This window comes from Protopterus annectens, chromosome 2.part1 (genome assembly GCF_019279795.1).
Source record: "Protopterus annectens isolate FY-2018-M chromosome 2.part1, PAN1.0, whole genome shotgun sequence".
Taxonomy (NCBI): Eukaryota; Metazoa; Chordata; order Ceratodontiformes; family Protopteridae; genus Protopterus; species Protopterus annectens.
In genome coordinates this window covers 1,954,924,525-1,954,949,323 of record NC_056729.1, presented here as the reverse complement: position 1 = coordinate 1,954,949,323, position 24,799 = coordinate 1,954,924,525, and the positions used below count along the sequence as shown (strand labels likewise).

Here is a 24,799-nt window from a genome sequence, read left to right as displayed (position 1 = left end):
CACTATTCCTTTAGACATATCTACTCCTGCACGTGGGGCTGCTAGATCCCCTGCTTCTATGCCTATCAAGGCTTTTGCCAGGGCTAAAGCAGCTAAATCTTCTAAGGCCTTACCTGCTAAAACTCCTTCACATAGGCCTACCTCTAGTTCACAAATGCTCAGCCTGGCTGAGGATCTCTCTTCTTTGATCAGGGGATCCCAACCTCACCCAGACAGGGCCTCTCAGCCCCCTCCAGACAAGAGGCCTAGGACTGAACCCCCGGAACCTATCTCTACAGATTACTCCTCGGATGACTCGGACATTTCAGACCCTCACGAGGGCCCATATTCTCCTTATGAGGATTCTGATGCAGAAGACTCCATTCCTTCTGCTTCTCCTCCTGAAGAATTTTCCTTTGGGGAAACTTTGCATGCTATGAGGGAACACTTCCAATGGCAGGGCCAGGGTTTTTCAGATTCAAGGAAAAGGCTTAGGACCTTTTTACACTTACCACAGCATAGGCCTTTAGCCATTCCGCCAGTACTAACTGTCTTCTCCTGAACCTTTAGATCGCAAGTCCCTTCAGGATTTGGTACATAACTCTCAGCAGGTCAGTAACCATTCCTTAAAATGTGGCTATGATGCACTGGAGGCTTCCTTTAGATCGGCTATGACTGGAACAGTGATTCGAAGGCATGCCTGGTTAAAAGAACAATCCTTACCAGACCATGTTAAGTCAAAACTCCTAGATGCTCCCATGGAGAAACAAAGTTTGTTTGGCTCCCCTGCACAGGAGGTTCTAAAGAAGGTGGAAGAAAAAGCAAAATCTGTCCAAACAGTCAAGGATTTCTTACAGGTCAAACCTCCGAGGTTTAGCCAAAATTGGCCTTCGACGAATTGGTCCTTTCCAGACAACTCCAGGGCCCAGAGAGGCAGAAATAGACGCCCCAGAGGCAGAGGTCAATCTAGGGGTGCCTACAGGGGACGTCAGTGGCAACCTACCAACCAGAGAAATACTGCCACAGATTCAACTACAACCACTTCCACAGGACAGACACAATGACTTGGCTCTAGTTCCGCCTACCAAGGAACAACTGGAAGCACCCTTGGGCAGAAAGCTAGCCTTATTCTCCGACAACTGGCATTACATTACAGGAGACAAATGGACTTTACAAACAATAGACAAGGGCTACAGGTTTCACTTCCACACTTTACCAAAAAAGAAAGGAATGCCAAACCTACCACCAAGCCAAAAAACAGACGCTCTAAGACAAGTCAACAACTTACTAAGGATGAGAGCTATAGAAGAGGTACCACCTATGGAACAAGGCCAAGGATTTTACTTCAGGCTTTTCCTTGTACCAAGAAAAGAAAATCAATGGAGACCTATTCTAGACTTGTCCGCACTGAACACATACCTCATTGTACCAAAATTCAAAATGCTGACCCTCCAGCAGCTTCTTCCCATGCTGGGCAAGGAGTCTTGGCTGGTGACTCTAGATCTCGAGGAGGCATACCTGCACGTCCCTATACGACCAGATTGCAGAAGACATCTCAGATTTCTTGCAGGATCAGAGCATTATCAATTCTCAGCATTGCCTTTTGGCTTATCTACTGCGCCCAGAGTATTCACGAAATGGCTGGCATCAGTAATTGCTCATTGCAGGCTTTAGGGAATTCAAATTTATCCATACCTGGACGACTGCCTAATACAAGCGGACAACAAGGCAAAATTAACAAAAGATTTGGAAAATGTCATACAACTGTTGCAAGCCTTGGGATACACAGTCAACATGCAAAAGTCAAGACTAGTACCATCCCAAAGGATAACATTCTTGGGTGCAGAACTGGATACATCAATTCAGATGGCTTTTCTCACAGAAGAAAAACAAAAGCAACTACCAGCCTACTTCATGACATTAACAACACAAACTCGGCTTACTGCAAGGAAAGTCCTGCAAGCCCTGGGCTACATGGCATCATGCATAATATTGATTCCACATGCCAGGCTACATATGAGAAAGTTACAATGGTACCTAAGGAATGTATGGTCTCAACACAAGCACAGTCTGGAAACCCAGATTCCAATAATTCCATGCCTGAAGCAAGAATTCCTGTGGTGGGCTCAGGCCTGTCAGTGGAACAGAGGCTTGCCTTTCCACAAACCTCATCCAAACCAGACCATCACCACGGACGCCTCAGACCTAGGATGGGGGGCACACATGGTGGACAAGTGTATTCAAGGCCTATGGACCCAAGACCAGCTGAATCTACACATAAATCTAAAGGAGATGTTGGCAGTGAAAAATGCGATCCAGGCTTTCAGACCACTCCTTCAACGGGGTCATCTGCCGATAAGGACCGACAATACCACAGTCATGTGGTACATCAACAAACAGGGAGGTACACATTCATATCCTCTATGCCGGATGGCAATGGACCTGTGGAATGTGGCCCTGAATCTCAACATTCAACTTCAGGCCAGATTTGTACCAGGAAAAGAAAATTCTCTAGCAGACACCTTAAGCAGAACTACCACGGATGCTGCATCCAGATATCTTCAAAGCCATAACAAAGAAATGGGGACTACCAGACATAGACCTGTTCGCCTCCCCACAACCACCAATTGAAGAAATTCTGCACAAGAGCATACCACCCACTTGCTTGGAGGGTGGACTCCCTTTCCTTCAGCTGGAAAAACCTGACAGCATATGCATTTCCACCTCTTCCCTTGATGTACAAAGTTCTACTGAAGATCAGAGAGGATCAGCCAAGGGTAATCCTGATAGCTCCAGACTGGCCGAGGCAACATTGGTACCCGCTACTGAGAAGCATGTCTCTGACACACGCATGGCCTGTTCCTCTATGTCCCTTGCTTCTAACACAGGACAACTACAAGATCCTACATCCAAACTTGAAAACACTGCAGCTAGCTGCTTGGAATATTGCATAAAACAAAATAACCCAGGTTTATCCCAGAGGGTTAAGGACATTATCCTGGAGGCACGCAGACCTTCCACAAGGAAGACTTATTCAGCCAAGTGGAAAAGATACCTCATTTGGAGTGCAGCAAAGGGAGAAAATGTCTCATTGGCAAACATAGCACACATCCTGGAATATTTAGCAGAACTGTTCCACAATGGCCTGTCTTACTCCTCCATTAAGATTCATGCATCAGCAATTTCAGCAGAATACAACATGGATCCTCCTGTCTTCTCTCATCCTCTACTCGGCAGTTTTGAGAGGAATCAAAATGTAAAACCTCCAAGGAAACCACCTTTACCTACATGGGATCTCAACTTTGTGCTGGAAAAGTTAACACTTCCTCCTTTTGAACCAGCAGCAACAGCAGAATTACAGTTCTTGTCTTGGAAAACTGCTTTCCTGCTAGCAATCACTTCAGCAAGAAGGGTATCTGAGTTACAGGCGTTAATGGCAGTACAACCCTTCCTTATCTTCCATCAGGACAGAGTCTCTCTGAGAACTAACCTTACCGTTATGCCAAAAGTGGTCTCCAGAGTATCATTGAACCAAGCGATTCATTTACCTACATTCTTCCCCAACCCACAAAACAGGGGGGAAAGACTACTACATACCCTGGATGTGCACAGACAATTATGCTACTATCTGGACAGAACTAAGACCAGCAGAAAAACTGACCAGCTTCTGGTAGCATATGCAACAGGAATGCAAGGAAAAGCAATTTCAAAACAGACAATCTCAAAATGGATAGGAAATTGCATTCGATTTTGCTACTCTTTTCATGGAAAGACAACTCCTGAAAATATCAGACCTCATTCCACAAGAGCTACAGCCACCACTACAGCTTTCCTACGAGGAGTGGCTACCAAAGACATTTTAGAAGCTGCTACTTGGAGCTCCGTGCATACATTTGCCAAGCATTATAATCTTCCCTTATATTCTAGATCCCAAGCAGGTTTTGCAACTGCTGTTTTGCAAGGGATCTTAACTACACCATCTTTATCTTAGTGCCTCCTCCCCCAGTTTGGATATGGTATTCTACCCATATGTTAGGACTGCAGATGCATCCTTGAAGGACATAGTACAGATGTTCTTCATCTCACATTGCTGCAGTCATAACCTGTGGGTAGTCCGCTGTCCTCGGTCGGCCCGAATACCAAAGTATTAGGCTGGCGTCGGTCATGGGCGCTCAGATCTGACGTCAGTGCGTCATGGTATTAAAGCGCATGACCGACGTCATATCCTCAGTCTTTTTTGCCGCATGGTCCGAAGCAGAAGCAGCGTTTGCAAGTGCCGTTCGGCGTTCTGAAATTTTCGTATTCTGAGTTTCAGACCGAAACCAAGTTGGGCTAAGTACCCGTTGGGAATATTTTTGTTTTTTCTTGCCTCAGTTAATTCCGGATGTCAGAAAAAGTGAATAATTGTATTTCTTGTGGGAAACAGATACCGCATAGGGATTACCACTCTTTGTATTCCTTGTTTGGGGCCTGAGCACGACGTAGTCGGGTGTCGCTTTTGTGCTAGATTTAATAAGCGCACCATTAAACGTAGGTTAGATTGCGCTAGGCTTGTCTTCGGTAAGCGGTGTAATTACACTATGCCGTCGGATCCTCCGACGCCCGCTACCGCTAAGAAGCGCAAGGAAAAATTGTTAAGGTCCAAGCAGGATGAGTCGTCCGTTCCGGATGCCGGTTCTTTAGAAACTACGGTGGAATCTGTAGATCCAGCCGAGGTTTCAGCTGAGTCTCAGGGGGAGCCGTTAATTTTGCAGGATGTGGCCTCTCAGGAGTCGGGTCAGGCTGAGGGGGCCTCTCGGGTTGCTGTACTCCCTTCTTTGCCTAAGGTGGTTAGGCCTTCTCCTTCTGTCTCTAAGGTACCTTCCAAGGTCAGGCCTGGTTTGCCTTCCTCAGGTGTCAGTCCTAGTTCTGCAGGTTCTGTGCCTAAAAAACACATGCTTAAAATGGCAGAAGATTTGATTTCCTTAATCAGGGGTTCTATGCCCCCTCCAGATAAGAGGCCTAGGGTGGAGCCAGAGGTGGAAAGTTTGGAACAGGCTTCTTCGGCTGAAGACATTCAGGATTTTCCTCCTTATTCTGATTCAGACGCAGAGGATTCCAGTCCTTCTGCTTCTCCTCCAGAGGATTTTTCTTTTTCAGAAACCCTGCATTCTATGAGGGAGCATTTTAAATGGGAAGGTCAGGATTTCTCAGATTCCCGAAAGAGGCTTAGGGAATTTTTGTTTTTGCCACAACATCGGCCCTTGGCTATACCTCCTGTTTTGGATGTTGTTCAGGATGTTTTCTCTGAGGCTTCTCTTAATCCAGACTCTTTGCCTCCTGTGCCAGTTAAACCAGATAGGTATTACAGAGTGCCAGAGGCTCATAAATATCTGTATAAGAGCCCAAGGGCTGACCCAGAAACTATTAGCCAGGGACCTAAGGGTGTCAGGGCTTCTGTTGTAAAGAATCCAGTTCTATGGATAAAGATTCTAGAGCTTTGGATAGGTGGGGTAAAAAAGTGTATACCTCTTCCACTCTAGCAATGAGGGCTTTGAATTGCCAGTTTCATATGTTGAAGTACCAGAATTTTCTCCTTACTCAGTTAAAATCTAAGGTAGATGCTTTGGCAGAGGGCATAGAGTGTAAGGAATTACAGGATTTGGTTCATGCCTCTGATCAGGTGGGTAAGCATTCTTTGCAGTGTGGTTTTGATGCTTTACAGGCTTCTTCCAGGGTGGCTGCCACTGGATCAGTTATTCGCAGGCACGCCTGGCTTAAGGATCAGAACTTGTCAGAGCATGTTAAAGCTAGAATTTTGGATGCTCCTTTGCAGTCTGAAGTTTTGTTTGGTTCTCTTAAAGAAAATGGAAGACAAAGCGAAGTCTATGCAGACTGTTAAAGATTTTTTGCAGGTGCAGCCCCCTAAGTTTAGCAGGAATTGGCCTTCTAAGGGATGGGCTTACCCTTCTTCTGATTTACAGTCTAGGGGCAGATCTAGACGTGGTAGGGGCAGAGCTCAGGGTTCTTTCAGGCCTAGAACCTGGAGTTCCCCTGCACAATCTACAGGTGAGGGCAGGGGCCAGTCCTTTCGTAAACAGGCCCAATGACCTGCATCTTCAGCTGCCAGATCCTTCCTGTCTGGCAGCTCCTCTGGGAGGAAAGTTGGCACTCCAAGCAAAACTGGCTTTTAGTCACCCAGGACAAATGGGTGTTGGACATTATAGACCGAGGCTACAAGTTTTATTTCCACACATTGCCTCCTTTCAAAGGCATGCCAGACGTTCCTCCTCAGCAAAGGGTAGAGGCTCACAAACAGATTTCTTTACTTCTTCAAATGGGGGCTATACAGCAGGTCCCTCTGTCAGAAGTAGGCCTAGGATTTTATTCTCGCCTGTTTCTTGTACCAAAGAAAGGAAACACTTGGAGGCCAATTTTGGATTTATCTATCCTCAACACATACCTGGACATTCCAAAATTCAAAATGTTGACGTTGCAACAACTTCTGCCTCTGTTGGGCAAAGATCACTGGATGGTAACTCTGGATCTCAAAGAGGCTTATCTTCATGTTCCTATCAGGCCCAGTTGCAGGAGATTCCTGCGTTTTCGGGCTGGGACTTTACATTATCAGTTCTCTGCATTGCCCTTTGGCTTATCTACTGCGCCCGTGGGTGTTCACAAAGGTTCTGGCTCCGGTGATAGCCTTCTTAAGGTTAAGAAGAATACAAATTTATCCTTATTTGGACGATTGCCTGATTCTTGCTCAAGACAAAAACAAGCTACTACACCATCTACAGTATGTTATGGCAGTGTTAAGGTGCCTAGGGTATTCTGTGAACGAAACAAAGTCCAGTCTAGTACCCTCTCAGGAAATGTGCTTTCTGGGTGTGAGACTGAATACAGCTTCCCAGATGGCTTTTTTGACCCTGGACAAGCAAAGGAACCTTACACTTTACTTCCAACAATTGTCTCTACGGTCCAGGCTGACTGCAAGGACAGTCCTTCAAGCCTTGGGGTTCATGGCATCTTGTATTCTGGTGCTTCCCAATGCCAAACTGCATATGAGGAAGTTACAATGGTATCTCAAAAATGTATGGACGCAACACTGCCACGATCTGCACACTGTCATTCAGATAATACCTTGTATTCAAAAGGAATTTTTGTGGTGGGCCCAGGAATGCCACCTAAACAAGGGACTCTCTGTGACCCGACCAGAGGCGAGTCAGATCTTAACGACAGATGCCTCGGACAAGGCTTGGGGAGCACACCTCAATGGAAAATGGGTTCAAGACACGTGGCCTGCCAGACTTCAACATTTACATATCAACTTGAAGGAGAAGTTAGCAGTCCAATTTGCATTGATGGCTTTCAAGGATCTACTTCACCCAGGACAAGTGTTGATTCAAACAGACAACACAACTGTCATGTGGTACATCAACAAGCAAGGGGGAACACATTCGTACCCTCTTTGCAGGCAAGCTATGATTTTGTGGGAGACTGCTCTCAGTTTGCACCTCACTCTTCAGGCAAGGTTTCTGCCAGGAGCACAGAACTCCTTAGCAGATGTTTTGAGCAGACAGATGGTGGATCCCCACGAGTGGAAGTTGGATCCTCATGTATTTCGACAGTTGACAGTGATATGGGGGACTCCAGACATAGTTCGCTTCTCCACTAAATTTCCAGCTGCCAAAGTTTTGCACAAAGATGTTTCATCCAACAGCTTGGAAAGTGGATGCTCTATCATTCAGTTGGAGCAATCTTCACGTCTATGCCTTTCCTCCTCTGCCTCTCCTTCCCAAGGTGCTCTTGAAGGTCAGACAAGACAAGCCCTCCATGATTCTAATAGCTCCAGATTGGCCTCAACAGCACTGGTACCCTCTGCTGAGGAGTTTAGTACGGGAGCCTCCTTGGCCTTTGCCTTCAATTCCACACCTTTTGTCTCAGGCAGGCAATCATTTCCTCAATGTCAGGATTCAGTCCCTGCATCTAACAGCTTGGCATATTCTGTTCTAGAACCTGGAGGGTCGCAGCTTCCTCAACAAGTTTTGAATGTTATTTTGGAGGCCAGAAGGCCTAGTACAAGGAAAGTTTATGCTGATAAATGGAGGAGAGTTTTTATTTGGAGCAAAGCAAAGAGCTTTGATGTTTCCAGGCCTAATTTGAGTGTTTCTCTTCAATATCTTACAGAATTATTAGACAAGGGTTTGTCTTTCTCCTCTATAAAAGTTCATGCTGCAGCCATTTCTGCTCACTATGACTGTGACCCACCATTATAGGTTCATAGGTTCATAGGTTCATACTAGGCTATCTGCCCGAGGGCATTTATAAGCCTAGCCCATTGTTTTGTGGCTTACGCCACCCCTTTTGTATGGGGAACTATACCCATTATTTTGCTGTGCCTCTGTCGAGCAGTGACACTGAGGTAATTCCTGGGGTATATCTGCGATCTCCCATCCATTGGTCAAGATTTCTCTTGAACAAGGCCAGCGAGGTGCTCTGCCTCACATGTACCGATTTTGTTCCACAGCATAGGGAGTCTTTGGGTGATGAATCTATCCCTCCAGCACGCCCTATTAATAGCCGTGTCGAGGTTTAAGTCTCCGCCCTTGTGGCTCTGATGGATCTAGATTTTTGAGGTGAAGCATATTCATCAAATCTGGGTTTGACATGGCCTTGTATGTTAGGCAAAGGTCACCTCTGAGCAAGCGGTGCGACTGAATAGAGCTGGAGTTCTTTCAGTCGGGCAGCATAGGACAGATTTTTGAGACCCTTTATCCTTTTGGTGAGGAACTTTGTGGCCTCTCCAGCTGCTGCAAGTGTCGGGTCAGATACATTCCGAATGGGGCATTGTACTCAATCATTGGTCTGATGAGTGATGAGTAAAGGGAGACTATGACCTCCCTTGATCTAGATGAGAATCCCTTCATGATAAGGTGGGCAATGTAGAAGGACTTCCTAACTACTTTAGCTACATGGGTGTCGAATGACAGACTACTATCAACCTGGGTCCCCAGGTCCCTGATAACTTCTTCTGTGCTCAGTGGATTGCCACCTATTTGGTAGCTAGGGTAACCTTGTTTTTCGAAGGGTATGACTATGCATTTTTGGCATTTAACTTTAGGCGTGGCTCTGGCACCAGTTATCCGTTTCTGTGAGACCCTTCTGAAGGATATCTGTGTCAGATGTGTTTTCTACTATGGCCCAGTTTGCAGTCATCTGCAAACTTTGTCAGCCATAACCCTCCTGTGTTTGCTTGTACTTGAAAAGTAGATGCCAAACAAGAGTGGGCCCAGGACTGAGCCCTGTGGGACACCACTTGTGACGGGCTTTGAGTCTGACATGGCGCCAGCAACTCTGACCCTGTGGGTTCTGTCACTCAGCCAGTTTGCAACCCATCTTGTGATGTATGGGTTAACATTTAAGCTGATGAGTTTTTCAATGATACCCGAGTGGGGTATTGTATCGAAGGCCTTAGCCAGATCGAGGTAGGCTGTATGGACTGCCTTTCCCTCATCAATGGCTTTGGTGACTGTTTCGAAAAAGTCAACCAAGTTTAAAAGGCATGATCTGCCTTTGACAAAGCCAAACTGGGTTGGATCCAAAGTCTGCAAATTCCCTCATCCTTTGTTTAAGCAATTCCTTAGAGGGGCAAAGAACATAAGACCCCCACGTAGAGCTCCTACTCCTTCCTGGGATCTCAATTTTGTGTTGGAAAAACTTACTTTACCTCCTTTTGAACCTGCAGCTACGTCTGAGTTAAAGTTTTTGTCTTGGAAGACTGCTTTTTTGTTGGCCATTACGTCTGCTAGAAGGGTATCTGAATTACAGGCTCTCATGGCAGTTGAACCCTTCCTGATTTTTCATAAGGATAGGGTATCCCTACGTACTTACCCTACTTTTATGCCTAAAGTGGTTTCTAATGTGGCCTTGAACCAATCTATTCATTTGCCTACTTTTTATGCTGATCCCCAAAATAAAGGGGAGAAAATTTTGCACACTTTGGATATTCACAGGCAGTTGCGTTATTATTTGAGCAGGACTAAAAGGTTCAGACAGTCTCAACAGTTGTTTGTTTCTTTTGCTTTGGGCTCTCAGGGGAAACCTGTTTCAAAACAAACTATTTCTAAGTGGATTGGCCATTGTATTGCTTTTTGTTATTCTCATCATGGTAAGGAGATTCCGGCTGGAATCAGACCTCATTCCACTAGGGCTACTGCCACTTCTACTGCTTTTTAAGGGTGTAGCTACTAAAGATATTTTGGAAGCAGCTACTTGGAGTTCAGTGCACACTTTTTCTAAACATTACCATCTCCCTCTTTATTCCAAATCTAGGGCTGGGTTTGCCACTGCAGTCTTACAGGGCATATTAGCAGCTCCCAATGCTTTATGATTTTGCCAACCTCCCTTTACCCTTGCTTTGGGATTCTACCCACAGGTTATGACTGCAGCAATGTGAGATGAAGAACATAGTACAGTTTTGTACCTACCATAAATGTAGATGTTCGAAGATCCACATTGCTGCAGTCCAATTTACCCTCCCTCCTTCCCCTCTGTAGTTTGGAGTGGTTGTATGGTTTGGGTTGTAGATGTTGTTTGTACATGGGTTTTGGAGGTTTTTCTATTTTTGGCTGTGGCCTTTCTTTTTAGGGCCTTCTGACATCTGGGGCAAGAAAAGACTGAGGATATGACGTCGGTCATGTGCTTTAATACCATGACGCACTGACGTCAGATCTGAGCGCCCATGACCGACGCCAGCCTAATACTTTGGTATTCGGGCCGACCGAGGACAGCGGACTACCCACAGGTTATGACTGCAGCAATGTGGATCTTCGAACATCTACATTTATGGTAGGTACAAAACTGTACTTTTTGTACCTACCATAAATGTAGATGTCCGATAGGTATGCATCTTCAGTCAGGATTACCCACCCTCCTTCCCCTCTGTGGTATTCCTAGGGTATTTACCCCTCTTTTAGCTAGCTGGGGGAATCTATTATGGTGTATTTGTTTGTATGTATGTATATATATATATATATATATATATATTTTCTTATATTGTTTGCTCTCTACTGTTTGGAATTATTTGCATTTATCCAAATTTAGCCTTCCTAGAGGGCACCTGGCATCTGGGGCAAGAAACACTGAGGAAAATGGCGTCGGCTGATGCCTTTATACCCAATAAACAGCAGCTATGATGTCGGGTGAAGTGCGACATCAGCCGAGGCCAGACCCAGACTTTGGAATCCGGCCGACCGAAGGGCTGCCTGAGGCAGGACAACCCATATGTTAGGACTGCAGATGCATACCTATCGGACATCTACATTTATGGTAGGTACAAAACTGTACTTTCCTCCTTTTCAGATGGGGAAGGGTTTTTATTCAGGGATGCTGTTTGTGCCAAGAAAGTTTTTTGGAGACCAGTTCTGGATCTTTCTTTCTTAAGCCTGTTTATGATGTTGCCCAAATTCAAAACGATATCACTTCACAATCTGTTACCTCCTCCTCCTCTTTCAGCTTTCTTGGTAACACTAGACTTAAAGCATGCTTATAATCCCATCCCTGTTCATCCAGACTTCAGATGTTCCTTAAGGTTTTGTGTGTCAGGATTACATTATCAGCTCTCTGCCTTAACCTTCAGACTATTCACTGCACCAAGAGTGTTCACAAATTATCTAGCTGCATTTATAGCTCATTGCAGGCTGCAGGGTATCCACTAGTTTCTAAATTTAGTTGACTTGCTTATTTTTGTAGAGTCTTATTCAAAGTGTCAGGAATCTCTCTCTTGGGTGAAGGATCTCTTGCACAGTTACACAAGCTGGGATTCCAAGAGACCATTCAGAAGTCTTTTTTGACTCTTTTACATAGGATTATGTTTCTGGGGTGTCTGCTAGATACCTCCATTTTAAAGAGCTTTTCTTCCACAGGAAAAAAATAGTTCTTTATCTAGATTGGTTTCTTTGTTTCCGCACAGACCTTAGTCACTGCAAGTGGATACCTCAGGATTTTTGGTCTCATGGTATCTATGATTCTCATGATACACCTGGCAAGATGGTACATGAGAAGGATAACTGTGGTATCTGAAAAATCATTGGTCCCAGCATTAACACCTTTTTAAATTGTCCATTCCCCAAGCTGGAGCTTTATGATAGTAATCTGTTGGTGGTGACAACAGATATTCTTAAATCCAGGTCTGCCCTTCTCCCTTCCCTGTTCCAAAGCGGTCAGTCATCACAGGCATTTCCGACTCTGCTTGGGGAGAAGTTTGAGGAGGGGTAAATGTGCAGGAAATGTAGGACACCAAGGACAGATGCACGCATGTGAGTATCATGAAAATGCTTGCCCTGATCGAGGCACTCAACTCTGTAGACAATCTTTGACCCTCTGGACCTCAAGTGGTTACAGACAATACCGCAGTCGTGCAGTACATCGGCAAGCAAGGGGTGATGAGGTCCTAACCTCCTTGCAGACTAGCCATGTTAGCATGGGATATAACTTCACAACACAGTCTCACTCTGCTAGGCATCCTAAATACCGTCCGAGCAAAATTGTTTGACAAACTCAGAAGGACAACGGCAGGGGGTCTTCTAAGATTTGATACAACTAGGGAGAGTTCCTGAAGTGGATCTTACTGCTTCCTCTATGAACAAGCAACTGGCAAGATTCTGTTCAGGATTGCATGCAAGAAGGCCTGGAAGATAGATGCCTTTTCTCTTCTTTGGAAAGGAATGTTCCTGTATGCCTTTCCACTTTTTCTGCTAATATTCGGGGTATTGCTGAAGATTCAGAAGGAATCCCCATGATCACTTTGATTCCCTTCTGGCCCAGGCAACTGTGGATTTCCTTTATTTCAGGCAGGGTCGGGGGCAATTACAATTTCCCACAAGAACAGGGGTGTTTGATAAACCCTGACATCAGTTATCTTCAGTTGATTGCCAGGACTTGATTCCTTTTACACACCTATTTACTGAGGACGCATAACATGTACTAATGGAGGCACGAAAGCCTGCTACTAGTCGATTGTATAATAACAAATGAAAAAGGCCTGGATGACAAAGCGTACATTCACAGTTATTGACTCTAGTGTTGTCCCTGGCTTGTCTTTGGTGAGCCCCCAACTAGAACCACCTTTCAACATGTTGGGAAAGCTGGTATTTACCAGCTGTCCCCCGCCTGCTTCTTTATTGCCTTTTGTTGCTACAAATCTGTTTTGTCTAGGTTGCTGTCAGGATTTTATCTTTGTGACCCAGAGTTGGTTGCCCACTGCTGTAATTTTTATTTCATTCCTTCATTCCAGAGCACTAATCCAAGTGGACCTATTCCAATCTCTGACTGGAGAGTTGTAAATAACAGCAGGCAGACAAGTCAACAGAGGAAGCATTATGAATGCAAATATAATGTGTTGTGTTCTTCATTTCTGCAATTATATTTCCTTTCACCTGATGCCATGTAACATCTGTATGTTCCATAAGTAATAGACACTGTACAAACGCTACCAACCTCTATGAGGTCTTGACCTTGACTTTTTGTAGAAGGGAGTCTCCCTTGACTTATACTTCCTGTAGCCTTGCATTTTACAGGTATGTAACCATGTGTGCCACACGTCTGATCTGCATAGTCAACCCTACAGGCTGCTCACTGTTCTTGCCTGTAGGTATGAAGCTAGCAGAGTTGGTGAACTTAGGCTCCTGTGAATCTGATGTGTATAATATTTTTATCCTCATTTTGTTATAAATAAGAATTTGACATTCTTTGTATTGCCAGAAAGTTTATAATTTGTAAGTATTTGTTACTTGTGTTGTGTAGCTGGAAAAAATCTTAAAGTAGGTCTGTCTTGGAGTAGCACCTTGCCCCCAACAAGTTATGCACAGAAAATATTTAAATAAATAAAGTAATAATAAGGCTGGACAAAGTTCCTGTTCTAAGCAGTGGCTCTGTGGTTTGGTCTGGTTAAATACTTTTCTGTTGAGATTATAATGAATCCCAGTTTAATATTATGCATAGTCCATTGTAGCTTATTATTTGGCCGTTGTTGTCTTTAGACAGAGTTACACCTATTGGTCAGTGGGATTCTAATGCAACTGGAGCCTCATATTGCATGCAAGAGTGATCTGTTTTGCTGGAAGGTTGGTATTAAGTGAAGTAAGCCTGTTGAATGCAGATTAAAATGGGCAGATGTTGGATGAATGTTTACCAATGTGCAATCTTTTGTCACTAGAATTGTCGGATATATTTTACCAGTAAATGCAGTGGTTCATTGTGGACCTGTCATCATGACCTGTTTTGTAAGAGTAAATGCACTACGTTTAAGCAGTAACACTTTTTTGGGATCTACGCTGAACAAAGTATTACACAGCCAGGGTGTCAATGATGCATGAGCCCAGTTAGCAAGTATGGTGCAGTCTTGAGTGTGCATGGCAGTAACTGCTCGGTGCTTAGTGTAGCATGTGTGCATGGTAATAACATTTCACTTTAGTCTAGCATGTGTGCAGTCCTGTATGTGCATGTTAATAACTGTGCAGCTCTTAGTGTAGCATGTACGCATGGTAATAACTGCTCAGTACTTGGTGTAGCATGTGTGCATGGTAATAACTGCTCAGTGCTTAGTCTAGCATGTGTGCAGTCTTGTGTGTGCATGGTAATCTCAGTTCTTAGTGCACCATGTGCGCATGGTAATAACTGCTCTATTCTTGGTGTAGCATGTGTACAGCCCCACGTATGCATGGTAATAACTGCTTAGTGTAATATGTGCACATAGTTATAACTGCTCAATGCATAGTGTAGCATGTGTGCAGCCCTGTGTGTGTGTATGGTAACTGCTCAGTGCTTGGTCTATTACTTGTTGTTGCAGTTACTGAAAGTTTGTTATGCAGTTGTTTTGTGAGGGAACTTAACTGCTGATGTGTTCTCAAATGTATTTCTACATGTTGTTTGCCAGTCAGATTGCTTGGATTTCTGAGCCCATTACTTGTGCATGCTTGTCACAAAACAGTCCTTGACCGTCTTGGACAGGGTGAAGGCTAAGAATGTAAATGAACTGTGTAGACTATATCGTGTGAAACTGAACTTGGTGCTGTAACTTCTTTGTAGGTAATGGATCATTCCTCAAGTAAGTGCTCTGAATCCCTTGGAACTGATGAAGATGACAGTGACGTACAGTTTGTATGTGTAAGTAGATATTGTTAAATGCCACTTTTTTGTGCTCTCTGTATCGCTGCGTATCTAGAAAGTTATTGAACTATAAGCTTTTGTTTCTGTATTCACTTTTAGCATACTTTGAGTCTGCTGCAGTTGTATGAGTGTAGTAAAGCTTTCTAATAAGAAAGGGGTATGAATCAGATTTGAAGATGTGTGTGTATAAATGTACACGTAACCTTTTTCAAGGGAAGTCTCATGATGTTACTCCCTCCAAGGGAGTCAGAGCATTGTCCGTTGTACTTGGCAGTGTTATCTGAGCAGGATTTTGAAGTGAAGAGTCTGTTGCATTTTGTGACTGTTGAATTTGGAAAGATTTTGCTAAGTTTCAGGCTTGCTTTGACTTGAGGGAACTGTGTTGTCATACAAGGAGCTGTAATGGAGGTAGCAGGCATTTGCAGGTAGTTACTAAAATGAGGGTAAATAATGCCTCTGCTTTTCATCTTTGCTGTGAATATGGAATGTAAACCGTTCCTTTTTAGCAAACTATATTTCCCCAGGCATGACCCCCAACATTCCTTTTGGTAGGCTTCACATGTTGCTGTTGCATCATTTTTTTTGTTTTTCATTTGAAAAATAGAAGGCTTTAGCAGTTTGCTGTGGGATAAGGCGCAAATACATTTACACTGTTTTGATTAAAACAAATCTGTCATCCTTTCTTTTTCACCAAAGATAGTCTTCCTCAAAAATGTCTATTACATCAGCTAATTTTCCAACGCACATTATTTGGCTGTGATGCTGTTGACTGGTGTATATCTTTAGAGGAGGAGAGTATCTGGTCCATGGTAATGCTGTTGTGACTGGTGTATATCTTTAGAGGTGGGGAGTATCCGGTCCATAGTCATGCTGTTGACTGGTGTATATGTTTAGAGGAGGGGAGGATCCGGTCCACGGTAATGCTAGTTTTCTTCCTTGTGGGGGCAGTGTACATTGTTTGCTTACATCTGGGCTGATTGCTGGTTTAGGTTGGAGGAGCAGTGGGTGTGAAACCCTAGTGCACTGTGAATGGTAATGCAGGAGCATACAAGAGGTTAGTCTGAATTTGTGAGCATGAAGCGTGTTGTAAGGATTCTATCTTGATACGTCCGCACTTGAAATACTGAATGCCGGGAACAAGCACCACACCCCCCCATGCACCCTCCAAAGCACTACTTGTTGGGTTCCTCCCTTTGATGTATGGTGTGCCAGCATATTTTCATTGTCTGTCATCTCTCTTCTCCTAATCTCGGCAGGATGTCCCTTCACTGGTGTCATGGCTTGAAACACCAAGTCACTGGCTCATTTATTAGCAGCTGACGTTTATCAGTTACTCTTCAACTCTTACAATAAAATATGACCAATAATTGTAACTTGCTTGCTCTCCTTTGTCTTCTTGCTGTTGAGTAACTGCCAGATGATGATGATGATTATCTTTGTGAGAAAAATCTGAAATAATTCTAAAGGTGTGTGTGTTCTAGTGTGAAAATTATATAGTTAGGTTCATAAGTTTTTACCAGGCTAACAACCACAAGGACCTTTTTATGCTTAGCCATGCATCCCTTATCTGACAAGTTCTGGTACCCTTGATAGTGTAAGCAGGGGCTTGGGAGGTGAACCATTTACAAGCTGGGGCCTGGACAATGAACCATTTGCAGGCTGCCTGTTTCATTAGACATAAGTGCCAAACCAGGGTTGCATTTCCTGTTCCCCATCCAGTTGTCCAAGTTGCACATGAATTGGGTTAGGGAGGAACTGTTTTACGTGGATGGGGAGCCTGTTCCAGAGACTGGGTAGTCTCTGGGATGCATACCTTTCTCTCCAACAGGTCCAGTTTATAGCATAGGCAAGGGTTATGTCTTTAGAATGGGTTCATTCTGGTGCTGTTTGTTTTGCAGATATGCAGGAGGTCCAGCAGAGTGGAGTCTGACAATACCTTGTATGGCTGGCATACATCTCCTTTCAACAGACTGTAGGAGACAGAATCCAGGGATAGGGCCGTGAGGTGTTCTGTATAGGACATGTTACTTTACTTCCACCCTGTATTCTTTTAGTGAGGAACCTCTGTGGATGTTCAAGTTTACTTTACCTGGTTAGGTACATACCAAAGGGGGCGCTGTATTCAATGACGGGTTTGATGAATGCTGAATGCAGTGGTTAGGTGCATACCAAAGGGGCACTGTACTCGATGGGTTTGATGAATTACAAATACAGTAGAACAATGACTTCCTTGGACTTAAACGTCATACCTTTGTCTATAAGTTGCATAAGATAGAATGATTTTCTCACTGCTGTAGACACGGTGTGGTAAAAGGCTAGACAACTTGTCTGTGGTGTCCCCAACTTGTTTTTCTTCTCTTATGTTACTCTGGGTGTTTGTAACGGAGTGCTGTAGAACCAACCTTTGCGGGTTCCAAGAGCGTCACAAACGTCCTTTGTAGAAGACTAGAAACAGAGGTGGCATCACCGTGTGCACTCTTATTTCTGATTTCAGTAGAATCACAAATCACCTTGCTAGGGAATGTTTTAAGTTGGGTAATCATTTGAGGGTAGACTAGAGGCTCCTTTTCCCTCTAAACATCGTACCTCCGGCTTCATAGGAAGGACTGTCCGTTTGCCAATATAAAATGAAAGTGAGTAATTGTTAGGAGAGAGAGAGTGTGAGTGACGTACGTCTGTTACAGATTCACTTTTAACTGTTTTGTAGGTGAGAAGGATGGTTCCTCACTACCAGAGGACGTTTCCACTTTAGAAACTGTACACCTAATGCAGAAACAAGGTGTGGGTGAGAAAGGTATGTGATAGCTGAAAAGCTACAGCCATGGGTCATTCCTCATTTTGTTTCCCAGAAGGACATAGGCAGTCCACAGACTGTATAGGACGTCCGCTATAAGGTCTGACAGATTGTACAGTGTCCTCCAAATGTGCGCATACAAATAGCTATACTCCTAATAATATGGTCTGTGTGTGTATATATATATTTATATATGTATATGTGTGTGTATTTATATGTATGTGTATATATGTACACGCGCATATATATAAAAATTGTATGTTACACTCGTAAAATGTGTACATGTATATGTGTGTATGTATGTATATATATATATATATATATATATATATATATATATATATATATATAATATGTGTGTGTGTGTATATAGATAATTCAGGTGAAATATATGCACTCGTGTGGGTATATATTTATATTTTTACACGTGTGCATATATGTGTTTATATATATATATATATATATATATATATATATATATATATATATATATATATACGTATGCACTTTTATCAACTGCAACCATGTGTGCAAACACCCTTTCTCATTTGTTAGCTTGCTGGCTACTTTCTATGTGAGATCATGTTACAGTAGAATCTGAGAATTTGCCATTACCCTGCTGTGGTGTGATCTCTGAATTAGTTTTTATTAGTAGTAGTGTGTATGTGGGGGGTTTGGGGGCTGCTGGGATGCTTGCCATCCTTGAAGATATACATTTTTTCAATTCGGGTCATTTTAGTTTTGCTGCAAAATTGCTTTCCCCACTCTTTTTTTTTAAAGCATTTAGTATTTAATAGAATCATTGTGTGTGTGTTTATTTACAAATGCGTCACATTTTACGTATAACCATTATACATACACACACACTTTGTGTGTGTAAAAATGTACACATACACTTACTTGTTACAGGCTGGGGCTGGCACCCTAGGGGGTCTTAGCCATCAGAGGAGCTAGCAGTTTTTCTGGGTCCATTTAGCCTTCCGAGTTGTAGAAAGGGCTTTCTCTACTCTTAAGAGAACTGGCCACTAGAATCTCTGGTCTTATGCCACATCCCTCATTTGGTCTGAGCTCTGAGCCCATAATAACTGTTCCTGCGGGTCAGCCAGTTCCGAAAAGTCTCCACACAAAGGGATTTTCCACCTCTTCTGACACCACCACCTCAGAACATCCTATGGCGGAGGTACTTCAGAAGAGGACATGCAAGAAGAGACAAGTAGACTCCCCTATGGACTTTCTCACAGAGGACACCACCTTTGAATGTGAATGACCCTGCAGATCACCACCTGATGATGATTCCTTCAGGGAGTTCATAGAAATTGTTAGGCAAAGAGGTGGCTGGCCCTGCCAAACTCCTTTCCCTCCTGAAGAGTCTGTTCCTGGAGGCTTTTGGCTGGCTCGTCTTTGTCTTGGGTGACCCCCCCCCCCCTTGCCGGGGGATGAGCTTATCGACCTAGTCTCCTAGTGGGCCTAGAAGGAACCAGACACGGTCAAACCTGTCCCCACCAACATATCTACTTCATTGGAGTAGGCGTGTCCAAGTTGATACCATGGTTGTGGCAGTGACTACGAATGAACTAGCAGAACAAAGCTCCACTGCCTGCCTACCAAACAGGGAGTCCAGAGTGGCGGACAGATTCAGAAAGAGCATTTAGCATTACCCACTTTTGCACTGAGGTCATTAAACTGTCTGGCACATTCTGCCCGCTTGCAGAGAGATTTGATTAAGGAGCTTTCAAATTCTCTCGCTGAGACCATGACTGGGGAGGACCTCAAATTTCTCATGAGCTGGCCACTCATTCTTCTATCACTAATTCTTTGAGGTTAATATCCCACATAACAAAAGGCACCTCTCGAGCAGCTGGTTCAGTCATAGCCATTAGGTGACATGCCTGGATGAGTCTCTGCGATTTTATGGAACCCTTTAAGACTTCTTTTGTTAATGATCTGTTTGGCTTCTCCTTGTTAGGCTATTCATTAGAGACGCTTACCCACAGCAAGCAGGACTGAAAGACCCTATCTGCTGTCCAGAATCAAATTTTCTGTCCCTCAATGAACAACTTCCAGGAATCACTGAGGTTGCAAACAAAAAAATTTGGTTCTGAAAATCTATGGGATCTTTTCAGGACTCGCAGGGAGACACCTCTTCCAAAGGCAGAGGAGGAGGGTTCTGTGGTAGATGTCATCCGAAGGGCAGAGGGGGGTCCACAGAACCAGGGCTTTAGGGATTTTGACAGGCCCTGTCAGCGCTCCTGAAGCTCTGCCCACCTGTCCATCTCTAGAGTCAGTTGGGGTCATCTTTCCCTGCACCTAGATGCCTGGACAAATCTCACAAACAACACTTGGGTGCTAAGCATAATATTTAGAAGCTATTACATTCTCTTCTCCCTTTTGCCTTCCAAACCCAGGAGGAAATTTCATGACATTCTGCCCAGTAAGAGGGAGTATGCAGCTCAAGAAGTCCAAAAGGTGCTACAAAAGTCATCCAGAAGGCCCCAACAGAACAAATAGGGTTACAAACTTACTCAGTCTTCTTTTTGGTGCCAACAAGACAGGGAACCTACGACCAATTCTGGATCTAAGCAATTTGAATCTGTATGTAAGGAAGTCAAAGTTGCGAATAGTTACGGTTCAGTCCATCCTGCCTTTTCTGCACAAGGATGATTCGATGTGTTGCATAGATCTCCAGGATGCGTATTATCCCATCAAAATACCAGGTGATCCTGGAGACATATGCACCTTCAGCTGGGAGTCTATAACTACCAGTTCAGAGCTATGCCCTTTCGGCTCACCATAGTAACCCAGGTGTTCACCAGATTATGGTAGTTGTGGCACCTCACCTGGGACTCAAAGGATTCCAGGTGTTTCCTTGTGTAGACTATTGGCTCCTTACTTGCTCAGCCAGGCCTCAACAGATTCAAGCCAGGGATTATCTGCTTTCGATCTCTCTCTTTTGAATTGTGATAAATCTTCTGAAATCCAAACCGGCTCCTGTGCAGAATCTAGAGTTTATAGGGACTCAACTAGACACTATAGTCCAAGTGGCTTCACTGCCTCTTCACCGAGTCAGAAAGTCAGGTGGTGGACTTAATAATCCTTCTATCCCCTTCTGTAGAATTGGGGTTACAGGCTCTTGGATCAGTGTCAGCTGCTATTATTCTAGTCCCTATAGCAGAATTCTTTATGCAGATTCTCCAGTGGACTTTGGTCCATTCTTTACCAGTCTCTATGTAATGCCAATCTGTTCCCATAAACCTCACACCAATCTGCAAATGTCGTATCTGATAGTGGATGCAGTCAGAGGACCGTGGCTAGACCCCCCCCCCCCCTCCCAGCCACAGTAACAACGGATGCTTCCCTCTTAGGGTGGAGGGACATTACAGGGGAAAGATGGTCCAAGGCACATGGTCCCCCTTTGAGACCTGGATGCATATCAGTGTCCTTGAGAAAAGAGCAGTCCTCCTGTCATTGCAAGCCTTTCAGGACATTCTCCCTCTGGGGACCATTGCTGTTCATATGGATAACATGTCAGTAGTCTGGTACATGAACAAACTGGGAGGAACCAGTACATATACCTCCTGTGCAGAGAGGCCGTGAGGGTCTGGAAGTGGGCGTTATCTTCAGACTGTGTTCTAGTTGTAACAGATATACCGTGCAAAACCAACATGTTGGCAGACACTCGGCAGGTCCATTCTGATCCCTCACTAGTGGTTCCTCAGTCAGTAGCAAACAGAATTTTCAGCCATTGGGGCCAACCTTGCTGTGACCCATTTGCCTCTCCCCTCAAGTGCAGCAACCTCGAAAAAGGGCATAGCAAAATTAATTTAAAATGTGTGGCGAAAGCCAAAGACACTCTGGCTAGGCTTATAAATGCCCTAGGGCAGATAGCCTCGTATGAACCTATGAAGTACTTTTGCACTGATCTCCCCCTGCAGGGGGGGGGGGTCACCTAGGGATGCTCTAGTTAACAACTTGGCCCCCAGGTCTCCTTTATACTCCTCTCCCTCTCCATTGATCCGGAAGTTTCTACAGAAGGCAAGTGGTCTGAGCAGCTCAGTTATTCTCCTTGCCTCCTTCTGGCCTCCACAGGTATGGTTCCTCTTTCTATCGTCTCATCTCAGATTTCCTTTATGGATTCTGGAGCCTACTCAGGATCTCCTTTCTCACCCATCAGAATGTCGGCATCCCAGTCCCCATGCCCTCAGACTGAAGGCATGGTTTCCCCACTTCAGGTAATAGTAACACGGTCCAGGCTTACTTCCCCTGTATGCAACATTGTGTTGGCATCCCAAAAGGCTTCCGCTAAGAAGATTTACAAAAGGAAAAGATTCTCTATACAGACTTCTAAAGAGAACATTGACATCTTTTCACCATTTACTTCAACCACCCTTCTTTTCCTCACTACTGTTTTTAAAGAAGGAACTAGTTTCTCTTGCATTAAATTTCAACTTGCATTAAATTTCAACTTGCTGCACTATCCAATCTTCGCACTGGAAGATGAACCATTTTCTTTGTCAAATTCTAGGTTATGTAAGGCATGTATGAAAGGAATTTTCTTCTTTAGACATCCCATTAAGTCCCCCCACCCCCACAGTGGGACCTCACAAGTTAACTCACAAACCCTTCGAACCAGCAAACAAGTGTGATTTTGAAACATCTGTCCTGGAAAACAATACGTTAGGTAACTATTACTTCAGTGAAAATAATTTCTGAGTTCCAGACCTTATCAATGAAGCCTCCTTGCATCATTTTCCGCAATGATAATGTCCCTATGAACCACTCCTGCCTTTATGCCTAAGGTTGCCACGGAATCCAACATTAACCAGTCCATACAACCGCCTGTGTTATTTCCCAGTTTTTCAATAAGGGCGAATACATGCTACACCTTCTTGATGTTCATAGAGAGTTGCATTTCTCCCTTTACAGAACAGTACAGAAATCTGACCAGCTCTGTGTCTCCTTTGCTTCTAACCGTTGGGGCAAGCAGTTTCCACAATTACTCTGGCCAAATGGATTACGGATTGTGTTTTGCAGATTTATTTTCAAAAAGTTTTGTAACTGCATTCTTCCCCTAGAGCCCATTCTGCTAGATTGATGGCCACTTCAGCTGCCTTTTCTTCCAGAGCTTCAATTGATTGCATTTATGCTGTAGCCACTAGGTCAAAGATCTATACCTTTGTTGCACATTACAAATTGGACATATCTCTAGGAAAAGAGCTTCCTTTGCTTCGACATTGCTTCTGCACATCCTTCCTTGAGGTCACCCAAGAGCCCCATAACTCATTGGTGAAGAAGAATGAAAAGGACAACATCAAATTTAGAAGTTGCATACTTACCATAACTTGGTATATGTGTTGTCCATTTTCATTCTTCCTCCTCTTCCCTTTCACTCATCCCCGACCCCATACTCCTAGGATGCCTCCTAGATGCTATAGGAGTCCTCGGGTTCCTGGTTTGAGCCTCATCTACCTTTGTGTGTTTTATGTATGTTGTGATGAGTCAATGGCAGTAGGATAGCAAACTTGATCTGAGTATTTGTGGATGGATTAGGGCATTATGGGTAAGGGGAGGAGAATGAGGCTTGGATTCGAAATGTTGTAGAATGCGGCTGAGTCAGATCCGAGGATCAGATCATTGGTGAAAAATGAAAATGGACAACACAGATGCCAAGTTATGGTAAGTACATAACCTCTAATTTTAGTTTTATGGCACTGCAAATTGCTAAAAAAACTTAAACAATTATAAGGGAAAGTATTAATACTCTACTGTATGCTGAACTACAGTGGCAGGATTTGTTGAATGCATAAATACAGAATTTGGCAGTAGAATGTATATTAAATTCTTATTGTAGTATACAAGTAAAGGTAAGGTTTATTTTTTTAATACATTTGCTTCTTGTCAAGTACAACACTGAGTATTTAATATGCATAATTATAATCTCTGTACCATTTGATTATGCCTCATGAAGTGGGGAAGTGGCATGGAGGCTTATATTGTCTAAGTTTTTTGTATCGAGTTTCTTAGGCTAGAAAATGGACCATTTTGAATTACGGTAAGTCTTGCCTCAGAGCCTCATGCAAAGTTAAAGCATGTCTTGGATTAAGGAAGCTGGGCTGTCATCATCTTCATCATAATAGAAGATTCTACGTAGATTTTTTGAAATGACAAGGTATTAGGAGAGGTCTGGGCTGCTTACCTTGGGCAAAGAATTGCTCAGCTAAGGGCACTATTACAGGGCATAGTCAGCATAGTCCAGCGAACTCTGCATCCAACAACACTGCTGAGGTGCAGCTATTTAAAGGAGCCATTTTATGGTCACCATATGCAATGAATTTTACTCCATGACTTTTTCAGCTTATCAAGCCTTCATTTTGAGGCATGCAAAAGATGGACTCTGGAATGCATGAGTCAGGGCAAAAGGGGTACCACCTCATTCATGATGTGTTAGAAAGGCTGCTGGGGTGGAAGGACCAGTTTTCCTCCTGCAAGTGGGTAGTACAGCAAGTCACTTATTGCTTTGGGGTCTGTGGAGTTTGATCTGCAGCATATGCAGTGGGGGGGGGGGGTATGACTCTGTACAGGACAGTGTAGGTAGACTTGGAGGGAGTGTCTGAATGCTACTAGGCTGGGTGTGGGATCTGGAAGGAAGTAGGATAGGTTTGAATATAGATGGAAAGGTTTAGCCAGTTTTTGTCTAAGTGGAGTCGGACTGAACTCCATTTACTGTCTAGTTGAGTTCAGCATTTGGTAGTTCACTCTTTTATAGTCAGTGAGACCCAGTGTAGGAGAGGGAGAGGTTACAGTCAGTGTTTGATATCATGTGGAAGAGTTACTGCCTATGTAGTCCATGCTAGTAAATGCAAAGAAGTGGTGCTACAGCAA

The 24,799-nt window shown here is 43.9% G+C and overlaps 1 protein-coding gene across 4 annotated transcripts in view; it reads left to right on the top strand.

The window, feature by feature from the left end:
• The window catches only part of ZNF451 (zinc finger protein 451), a 1,506,235-nt gene that overhangs the window by 88,347 nt on the left and 1,393,089 nt on the right, over positions 1 to 24,799 (top strand). For all 4 annotated transcript variants that reach the window (XM_044063345.1, XM_044063343.1, XM_044063344.1 and 1 more), the window contains exon 2: positions 15,046 to 15,123. In XM_044063345.1, the coding sequence (XP_043919280.1) occupies positions 15,049 to 15,123 (75 nt within the window). In that variant the 5' untranslated portion in view covers positions 15,046 to 15,048. The remainder of the gene's footprint in view (positions 1 to 15,045; positions 15,124 to 24,799) is intronic.